This window comes from Poecilia reticulata, chromosome 11 (genome assembly GCF_904066995.2).
Source record: "Poecilia reticulata chromosome 11, P_reticulata-male-v2, whole genome shotgun sequence".
Lineage (NCBI taxonomy): Eukaryota > Metazoa > Chordata > Actinopteri > Cyprinodontiformes > Poeciliidae > Poecilia > Poecilia reticulata.
In genome coordinates this window covers 13,318,455-13,342,505 of record NC_088840.1, presented here as the reverse complement: position 1 = coordinate 13,342,505, position 24,051 = coordinate 13,318,455, and the positions used below count along the sequence as shown (strand labels likewise).

The 24,051-nt window shown below is 39.1% G+C and overlaps 2 protein-coding genes across 12 annotated transcripts in view; both read right to left on the bottom strand.

Annotated features, from left to right (window-relative positions):
- Positions 1-3,243: 3,243 nt before the first annotated feature.
- Positions 3,244-15,144, bottom strand: LOC103472338 (uncharacterized). 5 transcript variants are annotated; one of them, XM_081612208.1, is made up of 16 exons: positions 14,753-15,144; positions 12,785-12,934; positions 12,238-12,701; positions 12,040-12,161; positions 10,071-10,184; positions 9,421-9,478; positions 8,811-8,966; positions 8,564-8,674; positions 8,415-8,483; positions 8,068-8,307; positions 7,922-7,996; positions 7,704-7,837; positions 7,466-7,600; positions 7,316-7,373; positions 7,156-7,236; positions 3,244-5,656 (listed from the first exon to the last, which is right to left on the bottom strand). In XM_081612208.1, exons 1-16 carry the CDS (start codon positions 14,812-14,814, stop codon positions 4,182-4,184), a joined length of 3,504 nt encoding a protein of 1,167 aa, XP_081468334.1. In that variant the 5' UTR covers positions 14,815-15,144; the 3' UTR covers positions 3,244-4,181. The 5 variants fall into 5 exon arrangements, 4 of the variants coding, with proteins under 4 accessions (XP_081468334.1, XP_008420130.1, XP_081468335.1 ...); XM_008421908.2 differs by having other exon boundaries at positions 8,811-8,933; XR_014089616.1 differs by lacking the exon at positions 3,244-5,656 and adding an exon at positions 5,668-6,655 and having other exon boundaries at positions 6,723-7,236.
- Positions 15,145-20,479: 5,335 nt separating this feature from the next.
- Positions 20,480-24,051, bottom strand: part of LOC103472337 (uncharacterized) — a 43,240-nt gene continuing 39,668 nt past the window's right edge. For 6 of the 7 annotated variants that reach the window (XM_017307634.2, XM_017307636.2, XM_008421904.3 and 3 more), the window contains 2 exons: positions 22,652-22,747; positions 20,480-22,409 (listed from right to left, as the gene is read on the bottom strand). In XM_017307634.2, the coding sequence (XP_017163123.1) occupies positions 21,232-22,409; positions 22,652-22,747 (1,274 nt within the window). In that variant the 3' untranslated portion in view covers positions 20,480-21,231. Of the gene's footprint in view, positions 22,410-22,651; positions 22,748-24,051 lie in introns of those variants that run through there. The other variant, XR_014089615.1, reaches the window with a different exon arrangement.

Sequence of the window (24,051 nt, the reverse complement as noted above, 5' to 3'; positions counted from 1 at the left end):
AAACAGTTCTGTTTTGGGGTGATGAGTGCGGCTTAGGATTTATTGAGTTCAGGTTAGCCATGAACTGATAATGGTTAGAGTAAAGGTCACATTGTCAGAGTTGGTTAGTAATTACTTAGATTGACTCTATTGAATTTACTTGAGTAACATTAAAATAACACTTTATTTTTTATTATTCTTGTAAGAGAATATAATCATTAAGTTCTGGCTCGTTATATTCTCTTGTGCTCCCGGATTCAATGATTCCATGCGTGGAAACAAAAGCCACACAGAGTTAACAATCAGAGCTCCACGCATTTTCGGAGTTTATTCCAACATTTAAAAGTATAAAATCACATCAACAACACAGACACTTCATACATACAAGACATACCTTTATTTACCTGAGACAAATAGGATAAGGAAAAATGCCAAGGCAGGGGAAAAAAAGGCAAAGACGCGTTTTTAGAGAGTGCTCATGCGTTTTTGCAAAAGCAATCTGACTTGTTCCCCTGGGGGTGCATAGTTTTATCTAAAAGGGGGTTTTCCTTGCTTTTTAATTTATGCAATTATGCAATTAAAGCGTGTACCCTCTGTTGGAGAAAACTTTCAGTTGATCTCCGGAATAAGGCTGCTGAGAGTCAAAGTTTCAAGAACAAATACTTTACTGAACATCTGCAGATGGAGAAACACACTTGACAGAGTGAGCTCTCACTTGGGTGAGGAGACATCCTCTCTTTATACAGCTCTTGTCATGTCACACACGCAGGTGTGAGTGTAAACAGTTGCAAAACATCAACATGTCAACCAATTCTGAGAACTTTCTGACAATCAAGTTCTTAATCCAAGAAATTGAAAGGTGTGATGTACCTCATATGCGTCAGAGAGGTATCTATAGGTTAATTACTGCATATCCTGAAAGGGTGGGTGTCAATATTTCCCCTATGATCAGCAAATGTTCTAGCTGATGTCTCTGCATATAATTACTGCATATCCTGAAAGGGTGGGTGTCAATATTTCCCCTATGATCAGCAAATGTTCTAGCTGATGTCTCTGTTCTCTATTCAAAGGTGCTAAAAGCTGACCTTTATAACTGAAACATGTAAGTCTAAGCAGCGTCCTGCTTCAGCCCTGAGGCGAGGCAGGCTGATTTAGCCTTTTCCTGCTAAATCAGTTTCATATACAGACACTTCTGCTTGTTAGTTTCTCCTGACAATTGGCTTATGAGACCATTTGTTCTTTGCACACATGGCTGCTGTTGAATAAGCATGTATCAAATAAAAGTATTAACACCATGATTTTGTTGTTTCCTTAATATGACACTAAAAGTATTGCTATTTGGATATAAGTATATGCAGGAGTGCGGTATGGGGGGGGGAAGTGATGGCAATTATTGATGGGTAAGATTTCAACTTACAGGAAGGACAGATAGAGATCAAAAGGGAGCTCTGAGTGAGGCCTATTGTGTTGTGAGAAAGAACAGGAGGCCATAAAATTAGCATCTGCAGGAAGGCAGTATCACTCCGATGTTATGGGAGAGAGAAGATTGCTCTGTTCACGGAAGATCAACAAAAGTCTTCCAAATTAGCATCTGGGGTGGTGTGAAGATCGGTGAAAAACTGAATACAACATAGAATATCTAAAACCACTATAATCTAATTTGTAAGACCTTTTTCTTAGTTATTAACAGCATGCTTTGAGGTTAACAAGTTTAATTTATAGACTTCAGGAGAATTAGACCCAAACAAGACATAAATCTGGAACATAGGTATGTGTCCTGAGATTGGGGGGACTTCTTCATGATAGACCCAAGAAGGCTGCAGTTTGTATTAAAAATAAAAATCTTTGCTGCTCAACCCAGCCCAGCCTGCACAGCCTTACTGCTGAAGCATCACCACACCAGTATCTGACAGAATACACCACATTCACTTAAAAGATAGAGCACATCACCCCAGTTCTAAAGTCTTTACACTGGCTCCCTGTGGCTCGGAGAACAGACTTTAAAATAATATTGTTAGTTTATAGATAACTGAACGACTTGGCATCACAATACATTAAAGATATGCTATTGTTGTATCAACCTTCCAGATCTATCTGTTCTGCATCCCCAGAACCAGACCCAAAGCAGCATTCAGCTTCTATACACCACAAATCCAGAACAAACTTCCAGAAAACTGCAAAAACATCTGAAACACTGAATGCCATTAAATATAGTTTAAAAATACACTTGTTTAGAGCTGCTTTTGAGCCATAAGCACTGGGACATTGACCAACATATCTGATATGCATTGATGATGGAACTCAACAAAATGTAATGTTTGTTACTGGTTTCTCAATTGCAGACTGTATGATAGTTTTACGTATTTGTGTGTCTTTATGACATAAAGCACTTTGAACTGCCTTGATACTGAAATTCACTGTGCAAATAAACTTGATGGATTGTTGAAAAGATAACTTTTGTCTCGGTAACCTTTTGATGACTAATGGAAAATATTGAACGTGTCTGTTTAGTTTCCTTTACTCAGTCCGCACATGCAGGTGTATCTAGTATAAAGTGCAAGAGAGTGGAAACTGCAGAGTATAGAAAGTGCAAAAACCAGTTTCTCTTCTGCTTTTCTGATGGGCCCCGAATTCATTCTTTGTTCATCTTTTCCTACTTCTTTGTATCTAAGCAGGATACATGCCTTTTCACCAGCTGTGACCTTTTTTGACACTTCAGCATTTGCAGAAAATCATTTCCTGTGTTGTAGGTTGAATGCCTTTGTAGATGTCTTTGGAAGTCTCAAAGATCTTTCCATTGTAGACAGGGAATGTCTTTGATCTTACTGATCCCGTAACTCAAATGTATGCTCGCCTCGTGCAAGTAAAACTCCTTGAAACAAACATTTGTAGGGCATCCATCTCTGATTTTGCCTTGAACGGCGCCTGTAATAATTTTCAAAAGAACGCGTTTATCTCATAACACAGAGTTATCGCAAGACCCTGATTGGCATGAGGGAGTGCAACATTCACGGCCAGTCACAACTTGGCCATGAAATGAAACATGGCCAAGTTGTTTATGCTAGCCTCCCTTTTCTCCCGTGTTGAATTCTTTCCTCAGGGACTAAGGAGAGGTATTCACTTTTAAGTTTATTTTATGGTTGAAGACATTTAAGATCCTAAACTGGTCTGCCAAAGAAAATAGTGGGACAACTTGAGATATTTACAAAAGCATGACAAAAAAAAAAAAAAAGCTGGTAATGTTCATTTAATCAGTTTCTTACCTTGTACAAACTCGACTTTTCACTGAGGGAATCCATTTAAAAGCAGAGGAACGTTTAGGAATCACATTTGGGACTGAAATTAAACTGGCAGTATATCTTTTTCTTATTTAAACTTTAAGCATCCAACAGAATAATCACACAAAATGAGGCTTGATAGCAAAATCAGCTGTTTACCAATATCAGAGAGGATTTGGTTTAGTTTCCATAGGAGCAACAGACATTCTCAACAAAACTTTATTCACACATGTGAGAACTTTTGAAACAGGTTTTCCAACAATAACAGATTCTTTACAAGATAAATTGAAGAAATAAATTACCAATTACAAATATCCTATCCATGCCAGGTATACAAGTATAAGTCTTCACCTTTTTATAAGTGTAGTTTTTTAATTGTGTAGTCACATCTTGCAAGACCCTAGATGGCTCATTTAAAGGATGAACATCTTTAGGCCAACAGAAGATAGCAAAGTTGTATTACCATGTTATAACAATGGAACAATAAAAACTTTAAAACTAAGATAATGCTAATTGGGTCTAACTATCACATCTAATGGACAATCATTAGCAAATCTGTACTCCAACTCTCAGAACAAAGACAGTTGAACAATTTGTGTGAGTTAGGCTGCAAATGGCTTTTTTTAAACAAACATTTTTACTAAAAACTAAACTTACATTCAGAAACAGTTCCATATCTAAAATCCATGCAATGTAGAATTTGATTAAAAACAAACCAATCAAGAACCTTTTATAGTTTAACATTTTTCCCCCTAAAGTCAGGTGTACGTTAAACATGGAAAACATAACGGCTTGCAAACAAATCACTTCACAATAACGTATGTAAAATTGTTTTAACAATTGTAGGACAAAAATGCAAGAAGGCAGAAAAAAAAAAAAAAAAAAAAAAAAAAAGAAAACTATGAATACAAGTCCAGAGAAGATTCACATTCTCATCCCTGCCATCCATGGGTAGTACGGCGTGTTGAAAGACCCCGTCCCTGGAGGTAATTGGGGTGTCAAATGATATCTGAAAGGAGAAAGACTGAAGGGGTTCACCATGTGCTGTGGGTAGATCAGGCTTGAATAGATGAACGGTTGATGTGAGCTTTCAGTGCTAAATGAAGCATCCGCCTGTTTTTGACCAGCCCGATAGGAAGGATAACATGAATTCCCCATTTGGCTGCAATCAGCTTGGACGTGTGGATCACAGCCTCCTGAAGTCGCCACAGTGAAAGTGGGTCTTAGTGGTGGATCAATGTGGAAACCGATTTGATCGTTTACGTTAATGTCAGTGTTAGCCTGTTCAGTGTAGCTGCACTGAAACATGTGCTTTATGGGGTCTGGCTGGTCAGCTCCAGTAGTGTTAAGTAATGGACCAATCGCATTCCCGTCAGGTTCTGGGTCACATTTTGGCTCCGGTGTTTGTCCTGAGTTAGGGTTGGTAGCGGCACAACCATATGAAAATCTACTCTCATTTCTACAGAAGAATTGCTGATCCTGTAGTTTAAAGAGGTCAGCAGTAGGAGCTAGAACAGTGATGGGCTTTTCTTCAGTCACATTATGTGCAACGCTCTGCTGTAGGCTTTCAGAGGACGAGACGGTTTTAGGAGCAGAGTCGAGACCTACGGTGACAAGTTCCTTCTCACACCCCAAATCAGATGTCACCATCTTAGTCCCTTCTAACAAGTTGGTGGGTGGATTCTTCCTCACTGGAGCTTGAATCAGGTGACGTTTTGAGTCCCAGTGGTATGACACACTTCCAGAGTTATCAATTTTTGCATCCCAACGAGTTTGAGGAATTGCAGGAGAACTGGTTGGACAGAAATGAATGGTTTTAATATTATCCTTAGCCAACTTGGAGGTGATCCGTTTCAAATGAGAAGTTAGTTTTGAAAACAAATCCTGATTCACAGTGGATTGAAGTTGCTTGGGTCCAGAGTCTTCATCTTTGATACCAAGCAGAGAAGGGCCTGCAGGAAGGTTGACTGGAGGAGACATTGAATTTGGAGAAGCGGGCTCACTCTTGATCTTCTGCATGATGCGCGTACGTTTAGGTGGCAGGGGGTCAGTCGATGGGCTGCTGGTTTTGTGCAGGGTTTGAACAGCTGGTCGTTTTTTAGTTGGGCCGCTGACTGATATGTTCAGTTTTGTTCCGAAAGCTGTGCAAGATGTTTCTTCTGGAACTAGTTTCTGACCAGAGCTTTGAGGCAAAGCAAGAGCTGATGTCAACACTGGCTTTTGAAAAGGATTGGGTTTGGCATCTTCTACTCTTCGATTAGGGACACAAGAGCTAACCAAATCAGTCTTTGTTGAAGAGCAGTTCATATCCACAGGACTGAAGTCCATTTTTGTTATTACATCTGATGTTCCAACATTGGACATTTCTTCCAAAACTGTGCCTTTTGTAATTTCTTCATCTGAAATAAAAACAGGAATTTTTTTTAATAAGACATTTTCACTGATAATCTGCAACTTCCAGCTGTTTGGCGATACACCTCTAACAGGTGAAATGGCCTGAGTCAGATTAGCTAGAGTTTCCATGAACAACTATTTCAGCATCAAAAATGGAAGTGTTGGGGGTTTTAGAAAATATTATGGTGTGGGGCATTTTAGTCAATCTATGTGGTCTGACAACGTTGAACCAGTCAGTATGCTCCAGTGACGGGGAGCGCTACAGGCCTTTATTAGAAGGAGAGAGAATCAGTAATACCATAGCAAGTGCATGCACCAGAAAACCCAGAAGTACTTGAACTGCAGACAAACTAGGGAAAGCGGTTGCTCATATCCAATACAGATTAAAAAGCATCTCCTCCCCGCCCGTCAAATCATATTCAATTATCCCCTTCATCAATCAATGCCAAAACATTCTACCAACTCTTGTCTGCTACTAGACCAGGGGTGTCCAAAGTCGGTCCTCGAGGGCCGGCATCCTGCATGTTTTAGTTCTCTCCCTGATTTTACAAACCTGCATCAAATGATGGCTCATTAGAGGCCTAAGGAGAACATTGACTTGCTGAAGAAATTGTTACAACCACTAGTGAGAACTAAAACATGCAGGATGCCGGCCCTCGAGGACCGACTTTGGACACCCCTGACACCCAAGAAGCAAAACAAAAAAATGCTCTCTCAAAACCCAACAATGTGACTTTCCATGGTGCCATCATTTCATTTTTTTCAATCCATTTCAATTAAGACAAAATACATGGTTTGAATCCTGGCTTGGGTTCTTTCTGCATGAGTTGGTTCCAGATTCCTCCCACAGTCCAAAAATATGACCGTTAGGCTAAATGGACTCTCCAAACTGTTTTTATGCACGTGTATAGATGTTTTTCCTGTGATGAACTGGGGACCTGTGTAGGGTGTACCCCGCCTCTCGCCCAATGACGGCTGGACATGTGCACCAGCCCCCTGTGATCCTGCAAGGATAAGGAGGTGTAAGGCAGGTATAGTGCAAAGGATGTATAGAACTGCTCTGAGACTAACCTTTCATACTTTGTCCAACCAGGAATCTTAGCCAAACTCAATCACAAAGCCAGAACAAACTTGCCAGGCTGATGTGATAAATCTTCAATTTGATGTGGGTAGAGAAGTATTGCAATCAGAAGTTTGCATGTTCAATTTCACTTTCTTCCCCTTACATGTCTCAAAGAAGAAGACAGTATAAACATTCAAACTGTTTGGTACAACAGACACAAAAGCAGCCTTGAAGGTCATGCAGGGCTCTTGCTTTGAGAAACAAGATTTTTTTTAAGGAAGTTTTCTTTGAAAGTCGAAAGAAGCCCCCTTCCACTTGCTTACGCAGAAGTCAGATTCCAGAAGTTCACACATACAATTTGAAATGATGAAGAGATTAAATGACCAGGCTAGCAACAAGTGGTGCCAGCTTGAAGAGAATAAAAATAAAAACTAGACTTACTCCGCTGGCATGCAGCATTGAGGGGCAGATGGATGGTTGATTTCTCTTCTTCCTTAAGGATCCCCTGCACAATTTTTAAAGCTTAAAAAATATATATAAAGAAAGAAAAATATTATACAAACTGTGGTATACAACCCGTTTGTAAACTTAAAGATGTTACCTTCACTGAAATGAGCCATCCTGACAAACTGATGCAATTTTTGTTGAAGTATTATGCACTGAGAGAAAAAAGGGAAATTGTTATTAAATCAGAAGTTAGCTCATATACATTTAATGATCATGTTTGATCTAATCATTAGTGGGTAATTACCTTTGCATCAATGTTTTGGAACATGTCACGCTCTGCCAGCCTCCAGATAACTTCTTGCAAAATGTGGATTTTCAAGACTTGAGGCAAGTCTTCCTCCTGCAAGAATATCTTCAGAAACTCGGGGTGCTTTTTCCACTGAAAAAGTGGGGAAAGAATGCATTTAGCGCCGATAAGTACACTTATTCCACTCAAAGAGTGGATAGATTAGAGGTTCCCCAAATTTTAACCCAACACTCACCGTGTATTTGAGTTGGTGATCGTGACTGGTCACATGTTGACAGATGTCACAGTTTGAGACCGTTTCCTCACAGCTTTCACACAGATAGAAAGTGTCCAGACAAATCCCTCTGCACTCCCACAAAAACTCCATACCTGATGAGGAGAAACTGTTCAGATAGGCTGCAAGTTTCTGTAAAGTGGCAGGAAAACGCTGACAGATGTGAGAGGGGTTCTCACCAATGACCCGTTTGGTGTCCACTTGTCTTGCGTGCAAGAAAAGGACCAAATTACTGCAGCCTGAAGCTTTTCTCCCTGTAACAGCCATCCATTATTATAAGTCAACTCGTAAATGACAAAGTTCAACCTGAAAGCTGAACACTAACCAAAACAAGTTATGGGTGGTGGTGGTAATTCATCACGTCTGTCATGCATTGGAGCTTCTCTCACTTTGTGGCCCAGTCCAGTCCTTTTTATTTGTACAGACTCTGCTCGTTTCTGGGGGCTGCACATTTCAACTTTTGGTCGACAGTTACCAGCTTTTGGTGCATCTTGTGCGGGTGAATGACTTTTTGAAAGTATTCTTTCTGGTGGGAAAATGGAGTCCACTTTCTCCACTTTCACTCCTGCCAAATTTGAGTGAAGAATTTGTATAAATTAATGATTTGTTATGCAAGGAATGCACCAACAGGCTGATAGATGCAGATATCAGTAAAATAAATAAATTACTTACTGGGACTACCCATGAGACTTTGAGGCTGAGCATCAATAGCTGGCATAAATGGATCATGTTTAGCAGTTTCTGAAATAAAAAGAATATATGCTGAAAGAAGTTGTGAAATAATTTTCTTGGAGAAACCCAACAAATAAATGAAGTCAAACCAGCAGAATCTTTAGTTTCGCTCCTTGGAACATGATCTTGGTCCTTTTTGTTGGAACTTGCAGATGTCTGGAGATGGTCCCGAGTCAGAGTACCAGCTTTACAATCTTCACCTTGGATAAAAATATTGAAAGATCAATTCGAATTAAGTCGGAGTAAGCTAAAATAAACAGTAATAAACAAATCTGAAGAATTCTGTCTTCAATAGTCCTAAAAGTCAAACCCTTAAAATGTTTGTTTACAAGTTACCATCATTTGAGCTTGAAACTTCACATGGGCTTCGAGCTTCCTGTCGGTAAATTTGCACAGTTCCAGCTACAGAGGATGAGTCTCGGGGGTCTTGTCGCTCAATTGTTTTTAGTTCCTCAATAGCTGAGAATCGAGAGACAAGCCAGAAAGGCAGTTCTAAATATGCACACAACATTTTAATGAATTACTTCCCAGTTATCAGTAGAACACACTTAGATTTTTTTGTTTTATAATTTTACTTGATATCAAAACAACACTTAGATTTTGAAATGACAAATTCATGCTATGATGCATTATCAAACTTAATTCAGCCGTATTAATTGAACCAAGTTTAAATTGTTTATCATCAAGTACATTTTGGGTATCAAGGCAAATTTTAAACCGATTACATCAATTATTCCTACCTAAACGTAAACTTTACTACAGACAGGCCAACTGGTAAAAGATTACTCCGGACTATAGCAGAAAATGTCAGGGTGCCAGCTTTGCCAGGCCGTAAAAGATATTTTACAGTCGAAACAAAAACAAAAAACTACTTTAGGTAAAAAAGGAGCACCGACTATGTGGCTTTCTAAAATTGAAATATTTGAAACATTTAAGATTTTACTACCTTCTTTTTCTGAAAGAGCAGCAAGCTTTAGGTAGAACCCCTTCTTCACTTCTATCCTCTACAAAATGAACAAAGGAATGACAAGAAAATGCATTTAAAATAGATTCTCTAAACAAGGTGTGCAAGTTAACAAACTGCATAGTCCTAAAATGTTAAACACCCAACTGCTTGGTTGGATGTGTTGGTGCTAGAAACTAATTGCTGCATTGCCAAATCTACCCTGTACCAACCATCTATAATAATAATATGCAAATTTTGTACAATTTGTTTTAAGAGAAACCCCACAAAGGTAAAACTACATGGAGAAAGGCGAGGGTGTTCATGCTTCCAACCACATCACATTTTTTGGAATCAGTTCACAGAATAATAGCAGGTTACACAACAATACAAAAAAAACAAAAAACTATTTTGACAAGTATGCAGGCTCTTGGGAATAGTCTCCTACTTGCATGGCTTTCTGCTCCTGGAATGACAGTCTCCAACCTGCACTCTGACAAATTTAGTTTCTCTGATGTGTGTACAACCATTTAAAAATGATTAGAAGCATTTGTAAATGGTTACACATCTTAGAAATAAAAACAGGAAAATAACATCAAAATTGTAGGACTTCAACAATATCAGAAACAATGGTAACTGCAAGAGCTTGTCACCTGTGGCTTCTGTGATTCTATGCTTTTCTCAATCTCAGCTAAATGGGCCACAATGTCTTTGAATTTGCCCCCAATCTCTGATAAATTTGCAGTCCATCCTGGATACTTCATTTTCTAGAGAAGAAAAAAAGAAAAGCACAGTAAAAACACAGCATAGTACCTGGGAAATCATTAATTGAAATGCTAGGGTTTAACTTGCATGTGAGGAAGAATGGAGGGGTAAAATGTTATAGGCAAAGATTCAAAGTTTAGGTTAACCAACTTAACTTCTATTACAGGTGTGCCCAACTTCAGTCCCATCCTGCAACTTTCAGATGAATCAAATTAATGAATTCCCTCTGCAGCAGTCATTCACCTGGTAATGAGCAGTTCATTTGACTCAGGTGTGTTATAGAAGCGATGCATCCAAAAGTTGCAAGATTATAGCACTCCAGGACTGGACTTGTGCACCCTTGTTCTAATGGATTAAAATGGTAAGTATTCTTTGAGTTTTATTGAAGATTTGAAGGTGGCTTACTCTTAAAAATATAAGTAAGGAAAATAATACACAGACGTAGGTCTTGCTGCTAGCCCATAGACAAGCCGGAGATTTGTTACACTCCACGGAATTAGTTTCGTCAGTTCAATACACAAAATTTTCCATAGTCTTGACAAAAAAAAAAAAAATCTCTCCCGAAGTCTCAAATTCAACCATCTTTATACTCTCGTGTTCATTCGTGTGTAATGGAAAGTTTCAACCAATAGCGTGAAAGGCGCAGTTTTACCAGCAGATCCTTGGTTTGCTTTTCTCTGGTGTGTGTTGGGCGACCTTTAATATACTTTTGGAAATCCAAACAAAGACATAAGACTACATGATTTCAACAGACTTGCATCTGCTCCTTCTCAGAACTACCAAACAGACCAATCTGTCGAGACCGCATTCCTTCCGAGTCCATTTGTGCACTTTGTACACAAATGGAGGGAAGGGAGTCAGGTCAGTTTGGACTAGAGAACTGCCAAAAATCCTTTTGCAAAAACAACTCCTTAGATGGTATTTCGGCTCCGACAGTTTCAGGACTGTCGGAGCAGAAATAAGATACATTGTGATGTAAATTATGAAAACTCAAAACATCTGGAATTCTACCATTTCTTAGAATTTTACTTTGATAAGATAAAAAAAAACTACAAAATCACCTAAAGGGGGCTCCTGACATTATGACAAAATGTTCGGAGTAGACTTATTGAGCCTAAGAGTGTCATTAGAAGGGAAGATGGCCAAAAGAGTCAAAGAAAATAAGTCCATAAAATGGGCAGAGCTGTGCCAACAGCTGGCCCTCCTCCAGGCCAGTTTGGTTTTCACATCCTTGTTTTTCCTCCATGTATAGTTGGTCATTTTTTCAGATCAAACAAGTTTGTACTAGAAGGTGTTGGGGTGAAAAGTGGCAAACATGTAAAATAAAAATCCTCACACAGGACTTTAATGTCACTACTCCAATCATGCCAAGAGGAAGGAGATCTATTCAGCACATCTGCTTACACATTACAAGTTCAACAATTACAGAAAATCTCCTCCTTTTTTAATGGTTACAAGAGCATTGGATTTCAGATCAATGGGCGTCTATCCGGATGTTTTTACCAATAAGGTCCTTTTCTTCAGATTACATAAATTTCTTGGCCCGTTTGATACATTTCCAGGAAACGTCCACAGCTGGGATATTTAAAGCCTCATCTACGCGACTTAAACACTTTTGCAATTGTTATTGTCCATATATCACTCTTAAGACTTAACTTGTATATGAATGATTAGGCTAAGACAGGAGCTCTGAGAATCTTTGAGAAGAAGGGCCCAGGGTTTTCTGCAGTTTGCCTCAACCTGCACAATGGCTACAAGTCTGGATACAAACAAACAAACATTCTCCTAGACAGAGAAAGGTCGTTTCATTGGAAAAGTTAACCTTTCATCTCTGAAAGACCAACTCAAGTCACTTACCACATAGTTACAGCAATGTGTGAAGCTGGTGGAGTGAGTGGATGTTCTCAGCCTGACTGAACACAGCCGACAATAGACTTGCTGTTTTTCTTGACATGACACTATAATCAGCTGATTTAAGCCTAACACAAGAGAAGATGCATGTTAATCAAAAGCAGCCTCACATAGATAAACTTAATCAAAAATGTTAATACTTGCCGATTTTAGGAAGGCTTCCGCTTTGCTTCGCTCCACTTACAGGTAGGTTGGAGGGCTCTTTCAGTAGCTTCTCGTTTTCAGATATGGTGTTCAGTTGGGTAGAAAGTGGTAAGTTTCTCTGGTGGGGACGCACTTCGGTGTTTACGTCAACCAACTTCTCAACAGGCCCAGTCTTAGCAGAACTAGCTGTACTTGTAGGTTTAACTGGTTGTTCAGGGATTCTAGCAGAGGCTAAGCACGTCATCTTAGTCTTAGGCAATGCTTTGACAGCACTGGATTTCACCTTACTGCATTCAGAACCATCTGCAGTTGTAGAACTAGTTCTGATACCGAGGCACACCTTTTGCACCACTTTGGATTCTGCTGCACAACTTGAAGACAGCTCTTCAGAAACGGTTCCACTGTTTTTCAAGACTCTGGACTTTGCTACAGGTTTTGCAATTGCTGGGTTATGATTGGCAGTCCTGGGAATGGAGAGGTTTTCGTCAGTGAGGTGAAAGTGGTCTATGTAAATGAGACTGCCAACCAAAACGTGGAAACTACTTACTTTTTTAGAATAGAAACCTGGTTCTGTTCAGAGTTAGTCTGTGATACTTTCAAAGGCACCCTTCCGTCTTCATTCAACAAAAACGAGAGTCGAGTAGTTTTATGCGTCGTCATCTTGGACATGTGTTGGATGCTCTGGATTAGTTTCAACCTGTTGCAAGGGGAAATAATTGCATTGAGGCATGCAGTGTTTAAATTTAAATACAACAGGTTCCAGGTTAATTTAGTCCTTTAATTTGCAACCCCACATTTCTACTTTATCTTTTTGGAAGACAATTTCTTAGACAAGGCCCTAAACAAGGGATGCCAAACTCCAGTCCATTATAGGGCTGATGTCCTACAACTTTGACATGTCCAAGTCCAACACTCCTGACTCGAGGACTGAATTTCCTCATGTGTTCAGGTTGCACAGAGCCCTGGTAATGACCAATTATGTGCTTCAGGTGTGTTGACAGACTCATCCAAGTTTCAGGGTGCAAGTTCTCAAGAACTGGAGGTTGACATGTCAAATACTTGCAAATCACTTTTTTTTTCTTAGCCAAGTATTTCAATAGATTGTGAATAAAAATTAGAAAAATTTTCCCCCAGTCACTTTTATTAAGAATTTTTTTTTTACTAATCCCCATTTCCAGTCTTTTTGATTCTTGTTTCCATATAGGCAAGCTGAAGAACATACAACTACATTTTCAGAGTAATGCAAAACTACTATACAAAGTATTGCTGACAGTCAATATTTATTGAAATAATGTAAATGCATTTCCTTACAGTACATGAGGAGAACAAAAAAAAGGTGATTGTGACAGTGTTCCCTCAGTAAGTATGGTGGGATAGTCTGCATAAAAGTCTGAAGGTGCAAAAGTAAAACTGCACAAAAGTAGGCACTGATGTGCACAGGAAATAACTCAAAAGATGTGGGATGAATAGAAATAAAAGTATACCTGAACAAAAAATTAATAATAAAAAAAAGAGGACATATACACTTAACGGGTTATAACTAAACTAAATCCAGAATATTGCACCTTTTTATATTCTAAGCATGCACAAATAACCAAACAGCTGAAATGTCTTTCAGTGAAAGGAATGAAACAAAGAATGACAAGTGAAAAGATGCAAATCTACCCTGGTGATTAGGCAAAGAAACCAGACAGGACAGAAAGAGTGTTAAAGTTCACAATATTCAGATTGACCACAATTTTAAAGAAAAACATAAATCAGAAAAATCACAGCAGACAGGGAATCTACCTTTACCAGTGCAAAGTCAAATTAGCTCATTAGGCTTCGGTAGACTCTGGAATCAGAGCAAATACTAAATCCATTTAAAAACCAAGATATGAAAGAATAAAATAAAATGGATTAGAGAAAAAGGAGGGAAAGCTTTCATGAAGGATCGTGACAGGTGTTCAATCCATGAACAGCATTATAAAAGAGCCAGTCTCTTAAAAAAGAAGCAGTAATCAGGAGAATAAAAAGCTTGGACTGTTGCACCACTATCACTCAAATATTTGTACAACTTGACAAAAGCCTCAGTTACATCAAAAACACGATTGATGTTGTCAAACAGGAAGCTGAAGCTAACTGGCCTGTGGTAAATTAACCAAACACCACAAGATGGCAATAAATGGCTAGAGTAAAAAAAGTATTTCTTTAATTATTTTAAACTATTATAATGTATTGAGTTCTGCTCCTGGACAAAGGCTTTTACAGGCATCATCCACCGACTATGTTTAAAATAAAAAAATATTCAGCAAACACCAGGAAAATATACATTGTTGTGCTCACATGACCCAATTTAGTTTATTCAGATCTTTGAAAAAAAATTTATTTTGTGTATACATTAGTCAAATTTTGTGTTTTATCCACAGGAGCTGTTTTGTCCCTATTCTCAAGAATCACTGATATAAACAAAATCTTACTCTTCTTGCATTGCCCTCATATAATGCTAAACATAAAAATAAAATAAAATCCTCACCTTCTCGCCAAATAGTTTGCGGTCAGCGCGGCTCCACAATTCAATCCTGGAATTACACACATCAAAATCGATAAATATAAAAGTAAACAAAGAATTTTTTTTTAATTCTCAGCCAATCTCTGAAAAACTAAGGGTTGCATGAGTTTAAAAAAAAAAAAAAAAGCCAGAAACTAGCATAGCCAGGTGTAAAATGAAGTCCCGATAACACGGAAATTCAAGGACAGACAGAAAAAAAAGTGAGTATGGAACTGCAATAAATAGACATGAGGAGCTGCGGCACAGGTGAAACTAATTATGATTTCATCAAGCAGTCGTGTAGCTGCAGGACAAATTAGATTACAGCGAAGATTGCTAACAAAAAAGACAGCAAATCAAAAACCAAACTATGGCTGCCGGGGTTGTGTTGTGTGTGTGTGTGTGTGTGTGTGTGTGTATGTGTGTATATATATATATATATATATATATATATATATATATATATATATATATATATATATATATATATATATATATATATATATATATATATATATATATAAACCGTCTCTATCGACAATTGGGGGCGGGGACACATTTGAAGCTTGTGAAAAACAGTGATTGTCAAGATGACCCCTTTTTTTCCTTAACGAGTCTTCCAACGCGAATCAGATTGAAGATACTTATCCGAGTCGCTGTGTCGCCATTTATTTTATTTCATGTAATTTTCCTTAGTAAAAAAAAAAGAATAAATATTGTTGCTGTCTTCTTGTGTATTATGTGTAATACCTGCAGGGACACTTATGTCAACGATGAAGGGAGGACAGAGATGCGCGTGAAATGAAATAAAACATTTTAGCTAGTGTAGCTAACAAAGTTAGCATGGACGGGTCACCACCCGAGGATTAAGATGACTGAACCAAAAGTTAAGTCATCTGAAATTTTTTTGTTTCTATAATATGAAAGTAAGCTAACAACAAGACCTCAAAGGTTAGCTATATTCGTGGCAGCAATCCCTACAGCCTCATTCAACAGCGTGATTTGTCTCCGGTAGTTCAAAATGGGAGTGCAGTGACGTGACGCTGTGTTGCGCCTTCAAAATAAAAGCACGCTAGTTGAAGAATTCAAAATCAAGTATTTTTGTTCACAGTAGGAGACAAGTAATCAATCTGTCTCATACAGCATGAGACAGATTTTTTGTGAAAAATCAATAAAAATTAAAGCTCTTCTGCCTTTTCCCAATGGACCTGTTCTCATCTGAACAAATAGCTGCTCTGTCAGAAACAAGCCAGGGGGAGGATCTTAGCACTGCCAATCATTCTAGTGTACATTCTGCTCACAACCAGCTGCCACCCTACAGCTGGTTCATTACAACATTCTCCTTTGGATGTCCCTTTACATATATATTTTTTATTATCGGTAAATCATTTATGTTCCTTGTTCCAGCAATCTTCTGTGCTTCACCTTACCTGCTGTAGTCCTCTTCACCATGGTTATATTGAGGAATTGAAGGGAGGCTTACTCTTAAATACATAAGTAAGGAAAATGATACACAGAGACGCAGTTCTTGCTGCTAGGCCATAGACGAGCCGGAGATTTATTACACTCCACGGAATTACAGTTTCATCAGTTCAATATACAAAATCTCTCATAGTCTCGACAAAAAATCTCCTGTCCTTACATGACAGGAGATTTTATACCTACTGGTCTACATTAGTGTGTGTTGGAAAGTTCCAACCAATGGCGTGTAACCGTTGTTTTTCTGGCACGCTTTTCTCTTAGTGTTTATTGCGCGTCCTTCAACAGAGGAACTTAAATCTGCTCCATCTCAGGACCACTGAATAGAAATTTTTTGTCTCAAATTGTTGGTCTTATCATGTCCAAACAGACATCCTTTCCATGTTCTGTTTTCGTTCCAGAACATGGGACGAAAACAGCAAGGCACAATGGAAGGAAAAGAGACACACCAAATCTTCTGCAAAAACAACTCAATTAATAATATTTCGGCTCCGAGAGTTACAACGACTGATCCAGGAGAAGAGCAGGTTGACGGACTTCACCAGCCCTTGTCAGCAAAGTTTGGCTTAGCTTAAAAAGAACTAAGCCAGGCTAAAGAGGAGCCAAGTTAAACCAGGTTTAAGTGGTAATACTGTCTACTTCGTAACTCATTTTAAGTAAACACACAAATAATGGATGTTAATCAACATTACACTTTATAAGAATTGTACATTTTAAAGGAGTAGCAAAACAAATAAACAAGAAAAACTGCAAAAAAAATATTTTTGTCCTTCTGCTGACATTTACAGCCTAAAAAAGTCTCACACTAATATGCCTAAAACATACATTTAGAATAGAAATTCACAAGCAAACTGGTTTCTCAAACACTCCTAATCACAAGTGACTCGGCTTTGTGGATGGTTGGCATAAAATATGTTGCATTGTAGAGTGTGTCTGGATGATTTAGTTAATTTCTGTTTAAAAATTAGCATCATAAGTAAATGTTAAGTTAAAAAAATAGCAAAATCTTTTTAGTTTACCCATAAATGTTACAAAGAATCTGTTATTAGTATTTTTTTTTCTTTCTCTTCTCAGTTCAGTTTTCCTAAATGTTGTTGCTTTTAGGGAACAACATTCCCTAAAATATTGTTAATGTTGACCCAAGCTGGTTGGGTCAACATTAGCAGCAACACTTGTTGCTGGATTTTCTGAGACCTGGGGTTGACCTTGGTTGCATTAGGTAAACATTTTTCTCTGTGTGGGGGTATGGCTGCTCTGCGGAGATGTATATGTTTTCCAGAGCTGTCTCCAATTGTAGCCCATAGGCATTTTAGTGATTAATAACATTGGTGTGTGTTTGAAAATTTCTAACCAACTCAATCTGACTTTGGCATACACAATCCTCTCCAAAACTAACACTGCATTTTTCCAAAGATTCCCAGAATTATGCAACACCACATCTGCAGGATACCATATATGTGACCGTTTCAAACAATAATTAATTTTTTAACCTTTGCCAGATCTAAGTTATTCTTAGACAACTTGGACAAAACGATTCAATTCATTTTCCGTCTGGCAGGAACATGCTCCGAGGCAAAAAATAAACAAATAATTCTTCCGTAACATACTGTATGTCTACACCAAACTGGACTCTTTCCCGTGTTCTCCTGCAGAGGTTTCCTAACTCACACCAGTTGCATACTTGAAATAAATTAGTTCACTTCAGAAGTCCTTTGTCTGGTTTATGACATGCAATTCAAATTAGTTTGATGAATTGAAACTTTCACATGTGACAAGCATACAAAAACATAAGAAATCACAAAGAGGGCATACGTCTCTTCTCACCTGTCACTGCTTAAGCAATGCTACCAGCTTGCAGATCCATCAAATTATAAACATGGCATACGAACGGAAACACAGGTTTGCAGAGAACACTTTAATGAAATAGTTATAAACTAAACTGGTAGATTTCCCGTCAGCCCAAGGATTTCAAATAAGTGTGCCTTTCAAGTTAACTCAATTTAATAAAATGGGCTTATACTCAGGCCAATTTATGTGTTCGCATCCACCTGAATAATATGTAGTTGTGACCCTGTCTAAATGTGCCTTTTGGTGAGGTATGTGTAGGAATGTACATGCAGCATTGATTTGCAAACATTTCGACCAAAATCCAATCTAATGCTCGTATGTTTTGTCTTGTCATTCTACTTGTTTCATGGAGTTGATAGGGCCATAAATCCTTCAACAGTAAAGTTTATCGTTCTCTGTTGCTTGTAATAGACATTGTTAATCCATTCAAAATTTTTGTTGATTGTAATCCAAGGTGGGCTGCACAGTGGCGCAGTTGGTAGAGCTGTTGCCTTGCAGCAAGAAGGTTCTGGGTTCGATTCCCGGCCCGGGTCTTTCTCCATGGAGTTTGCATGTTCTCCCTGTGCATTTGTGGGTTTTCTCCGGGCACTCCGGTTTCTTCCCACAGTCCAAAAACACGACTGTCAGGTTAATTGGCCTCTCCAAATTGCCCCTAGGTGTGAGTGTGTGTGTGCATGGTTGTTTGTCCTGTGTGTCTCTGTGTGGCCCTGCAACAGACTGGCGACCTGCCCAGGGTGACCCCGCCTCCCACCCGAACGTTAGCTGGAGATAGGCACCAGCGACCCTCCCGACCCCACTGAGGGACAAGGGTGTAAGAAAATGGATGGATGGATGGTAATCCAAGGTAAGATGGATTCAAATCCTACAAGTTCATGTTGTGCTTTGAATTCTTCTGGATTTCCTCTCGGTTGACCTATAAGATTCAAATATACTCCTTCAAATAAGCCCCTGTAAATTCATGGATGAATTTCGCTTGATAAGCCCATCAAAGCTGTGAATATGCCTATTTCCACTCAACTTTATACAAACATGGTTGGTTTCAGGGTCTGGTGAACAACCAGCTTTCTTGGCGATGACCATCTGCCGATTACCTTTCTCGTTGAAGACGTCAATGACGATGTGTTCTGGACATTTGTCAAGTCAGCAGTCTTCATGATTGAAAATCTTTTACAGCGCTTTGTTAATTAGCTGATTAGACACCAGCTGTTTTGGATTTATTTTATATATATATGTATATATATAATCTCATTTTCTGAAACTGAATTGTTTTCATTATCCATCAGCCATCATAATCATAATTTAGACATAAAGACTTGAAATATTTCACTCTACACTGGCTTCTCTTTCTGAGATGAATGGACTTGTATATGTCATGCCAAGCCCTACCATAAAGCTCAAATTTATTTCTAATCTGTAGCTGCGGGAGGAGGCAGAACTTTTCCCGACAGAATCCAGCCTCATGATCAGTTGAATTAAGCTGCAGTTTGAAATAAAATCTTCACTGTTCAACTAAAGTTTAGCTTGCAGAGCTGTGTCAAGTACTCCCAGATGAAGTCCAGATTTAAAGAGTATACTTAAAATTGATCTGTTGAAATTACAAAATATAAAACTGAAACGTCATTACAAATGGCCTGAAAAAAAAAACAAGACTGTGAAGCAGCAGCATTGCGTACAGATAATTTAAACTGACTCAAGTTATAAACACACTTTTGATGCATTTGTAGTCAGAAAATAAGTAACTGCAATTATGTAGTGTAGGTTTGTTGAAGTGCTATAAATAGAGAAGTTAGTTCACCGACGGGGACAGGTGAAGCAAGACATAAGAGGAACTAAGAAGGACCCAGTGTGGATCACAGGCTCCTACAGGAAGCATATGGTAAAGCATTAAAAAAGTAAAAGGAACTCAAACTGCTGACAGAGATAGGAAGTGACCTTTGAGCAGCTGTTGGTCAAGAGCAGGTAATTCAAGCTGGTTAAAGGTCAAATCCACTTCATTCTCCCGCTACGGACTGCTATTGGCTAGACTACGAATGATGGCAGCAGCAGAGCCCATAAACCCTGCCATAAAGCAGAGGAACAACAGGCTCAAAGCTAAGAGGATCCAAGGACATGCGTATGAGGAAACTACCACAAAGACTGTAGTACTAAAATCTGACCTCCAACATCAGCTAAGGTCTGGGCCCCAATATTCAAGGCAAAGAAAGATTAGATAATAGTCATCACTTGGGAACAGGAGGAATCAGAGAATCCCCTCTGCCTGCTGTACCTCACTCATCCTCACGTCAAGGCCTGCATGTATCGGGGTCGAGTTGCCATCCTCCGTCCCTCAAATTCTTCCAATTAGCTCCATCAGTTTCAGAGTTCAGGAAATATATTTAGATAGAATTCATTTTCTATTAAAACCATTTTATTCAATATTGTCAATCGATTGCTGCTGCGGCGTAAAGCTGTAACTGACCCTTGCAAAATGAGCAGCAGCAGCCGTTTCTCTTAAAGCATTACTACATCAGCACCATGAAAAGCACCACTGAGAAAATACACCACAGGCATGCTCATCTTAATATTAGAGGTGGTGGGTGTCTAGTTTAGACCTGGGTTTGTTGGATACAATCCATAAATCCATTTTGAACTTAATGCCTGGATTTAAAATCCACAAGTTTGTTTTCTGATTATGACATTCATGTCCATAAAGAACTCTTTCAGATTTTTCAAAGTCATGCAAAGTGTACGATTTAGTCCAAATAAACAATTGGACTAAAGTTATTTTGTAAAAAAGTAGACAAAACATACATTTTATTCATATACACCAATGAAATAAAACGTATTTTACATTGAACAGACGCATCAAACAAGAAATATGCCTGTTTATAAAAAAAAAAAAAAAAACTCATGCATGCACAAAAACACCGAGGTAGCTTAACATCATTTTCAAGTCGGGAAGCCTCTTTGTAGTGAGACCACTTATAACCTTTGAAATAGGTCAGAAAGATAAACACCTATTTGTTTTAACAAGATAACACTGACGATATGAAGTCATATTTACATTAGACAGAGCTCTGGAATTAAAAGAAAACACCAAACTGAGCTGAAGAGATTGTATTTTTTTTAAAATGCTGACCAAACAAAATTGGGTAAAGTCACTGCTCACTTTCTGGCCTTCTGGAATTGTACATCTGCATATCGGCATTCGTCCAAACTACAGGCATCTGCTCTGTTAAACTGAAACTGAACGAATGCATGTTCATGGGGTTCACTACCGGCTGAAGGTAGCTCTGGTTTGGATACCAGCAGTATCCAGCTCTTGGATACTGCTGGTATCCAAGAGCATCGAGGGGAAGCTGGCTCTGTGTTGGAGCAGAACCCGGATGCACATTACTTGGGGGATAAGCAGGCTGGATGTAAGGGTCAACGCCTCCTGGAGATGCCGCGGTCTCAGTGTGGCTCGGTGTTGGCGGCTGTTGCCATCTGCTCACGTCAGTGCGAGTTTGGCCTTTGAACGTCTGCTTAATGTGGCTGGACCTGGAGGTTATGATGGCATTAATGGGCAGCTGATTGATCCCAGTCTCACTGGGCTTTGGCCTTCCTATTCTGCTGATCTCCTTAGGAACACTGATGTGTAACCTGTGTGGCTCTCCGAGGTCAGTGGTGGGAACTAAAGCGTTTTCTTGAGGAACAAGTGACTGGCTCATTGTCATACCCTCTCTCCTTTCAGCAGTATGTAAAGCTGACTGATTTCCAGTCTTTAATACAGAGAGTAGCTTTGAAGCAAGTCGCCAGTTTATACTGCTGATCGGTTGATCGAGATTTATAGAGCTTGAAGGAATCAGTTCAGTTACCGAGTTGGAGCTCACGTCAAGAGGACCAGAGTTTCGTCTGAGCTGAGAGACACCCGTATGGAATCCTGGCTGTAGAGGATCACCACTAAATGTGTTTGGTTTGGGATTTGTGGGACCCGAAGGAACAACGAGGTTATGTCTTGAGTAAGGAGCATTCAGCTCTTGAGGACGAGGGGTTCCTCCAATCTGAGAGACGGACGATATGTAGTGTGGCTGGAGAGAACTACTGCAGGGCTCTAGACTGAGATCTACAACAGTGGAGCTTGAAGGAACAACGGGATCAATCTTTGAGTTTGGAGAATTCACTTCTAGAGGCCTCAGGTTTTGTGCAGCAACATTTGGGTCTGGAAGGACCACATGGTCATTCTTTGAAGAGGAAGAGATTACGTCCATCCCTGAGGTTCTTCCACTTCCAGCAGCATCAAAGCTTTCAGCCGGGGTTGGCTCTTTAGGCTGTGCTTTACCTGGATTCTGATCAGCTTTAAGAACATGATACAAGACAAAAAAAAAAAAAGATATAAACACACAAGAAAAAAGAGGTAATAATTTACTAACTTTTTTGTAATTACTTTAGTTGTTGCAAAGGTTTCCAGATCTACTATTGTGGCTATCAGTGCAGACTAATCGTTCTACCAAAATCCTATCATGATTATTGTTGATATGAAATTAAACATTGAAACATATCTGCTTATTTAGCCTTGTGTAGTTTAGTTTTTCTTACCCATTTCCCTTCCTTGGTCTTTTTCGAGCATTTGAGCCGACATGCTGTTTGCAGGAAGAGACTCCTGTATGCTCTGCGGCTCTGCAGTCTGCTGTCCTATAATACAGAAGTAAAATGTTAAATTAGGAGAGTTAATTTGCTTAAAAGCGTAATTGTCGAGGTAAATTCATGCAGCTTTATAAGCGTTACGTGGTGCGTGTTAAAGTCAAGTTATATGTAGAATCGTGCAAAATAATTTATATCCCAAGAACGCATCGATATTGTGTCACATTGCAACCTCAAAATACAATGTATTTTATGTGGCAGACCAACACAATGAGGGTGTACATCAGGGGTCCCCAAATTTTTCCCTGTGAGGGCCACATAACTTTTCCCTTCTCTGGTGGGGGGCCGGAGTCAGTTTGTAACAGAAAAAGTGTGACGATTGCAGGAGTGCCTAAATGTAAAAATGTATTGTTTTCCAGAAAGCACAATCAAATAACATTCCCTGGGTTCTTCACAGAACAAAAGTCAGGAAATAAATAACACTATTAATGAAACAAATAATAACCAAACAACCCTCTCTGGGTTCTTCACAGAAAAAATCCTGGAAGGATTATAGTCCGTATTTTTCGAACTATGAGCCGCACCGGACTATAAGCCACAACCCCAAAGTTTTTTTGTTTTTTTAAAACCTGTAAATATACACATATAACCCGCAGATATCTCTGCCACTCCAGGTTTTCCACAACGATGCAGCATCAGCATAGGGGGGCGGACACCCAAAATTTGAGTCATAACGGGTCAATTGAATGTCACATTTATTAGGGTTGAAAAAGAAAAAGTTGCCAAGATTAGATTTAACTGAACTGATTACGGTAGTTTCCGAACGGTAACTGCAACAGTAAAAGTGCTTATCCTTCGTGTTGCTACTAGCATGTGCTAAATCAGTGGTCCCAACCTTTTTATTACCGCGGACCGGTCAAGACTTGGACATTTTTTTGCGGCCCGGGGGGGCAGAGAGAGTGGGGGGGATGAACAGTCAAATAAGGTGTGTTGGCATGTTGGTGTTCCCACTAAATATTGAATATGCCCCATTTGGGTTGTCTTGGCCCTTTTATCGCAGCCTGTGGGGTTTTCCCTGACTGGGAACGAGAATACAACCTGTTGAATGTGACAGGTAGCCAATCAGAAAGCGCTGTGACGTCAGAACAGAGGGGAATCCCAAACAGCTGACATATCGCCCAACTGAGTCCGGTGGATATCGGAGATGATATGTGGAAATGTTTATTATTAAATTTAAAGGTCATTATTATGTTTATTCAGTTAAAAATGTTAACTATGAAAAAACATTCACCTCCAAATCATAGTGCAGCAAATAGAGCGGCTGCTCCCGTCGTCTTTTCTTTTTGTTACATCTT

Bases quoted from the DNA above. Each gene is read 5' to 3' on its own strand.
- LOC103472338 (XM_081612208.1), bottom strand. From the start codon at position 14,814: ATGTGTGTAATTCCAGGATTGAATTGTGGAGCCGCGCTGACCGCAAAC. The intron at 12,935-14,752 runs GTGAGGATTTTA...CCCTTGCAACAG, and splicing joins GCAAACTATTTGGCGAGAAG to GTTGAAACTAATCCAGAGCA. The intron at 9,479-10,070 runs GTGACAAGCTCT...TTCATTTTGTAG, and splicing joins TAGAATCACAGAAGCCACAG to AGGATAGAAGTGAAGAAGGG.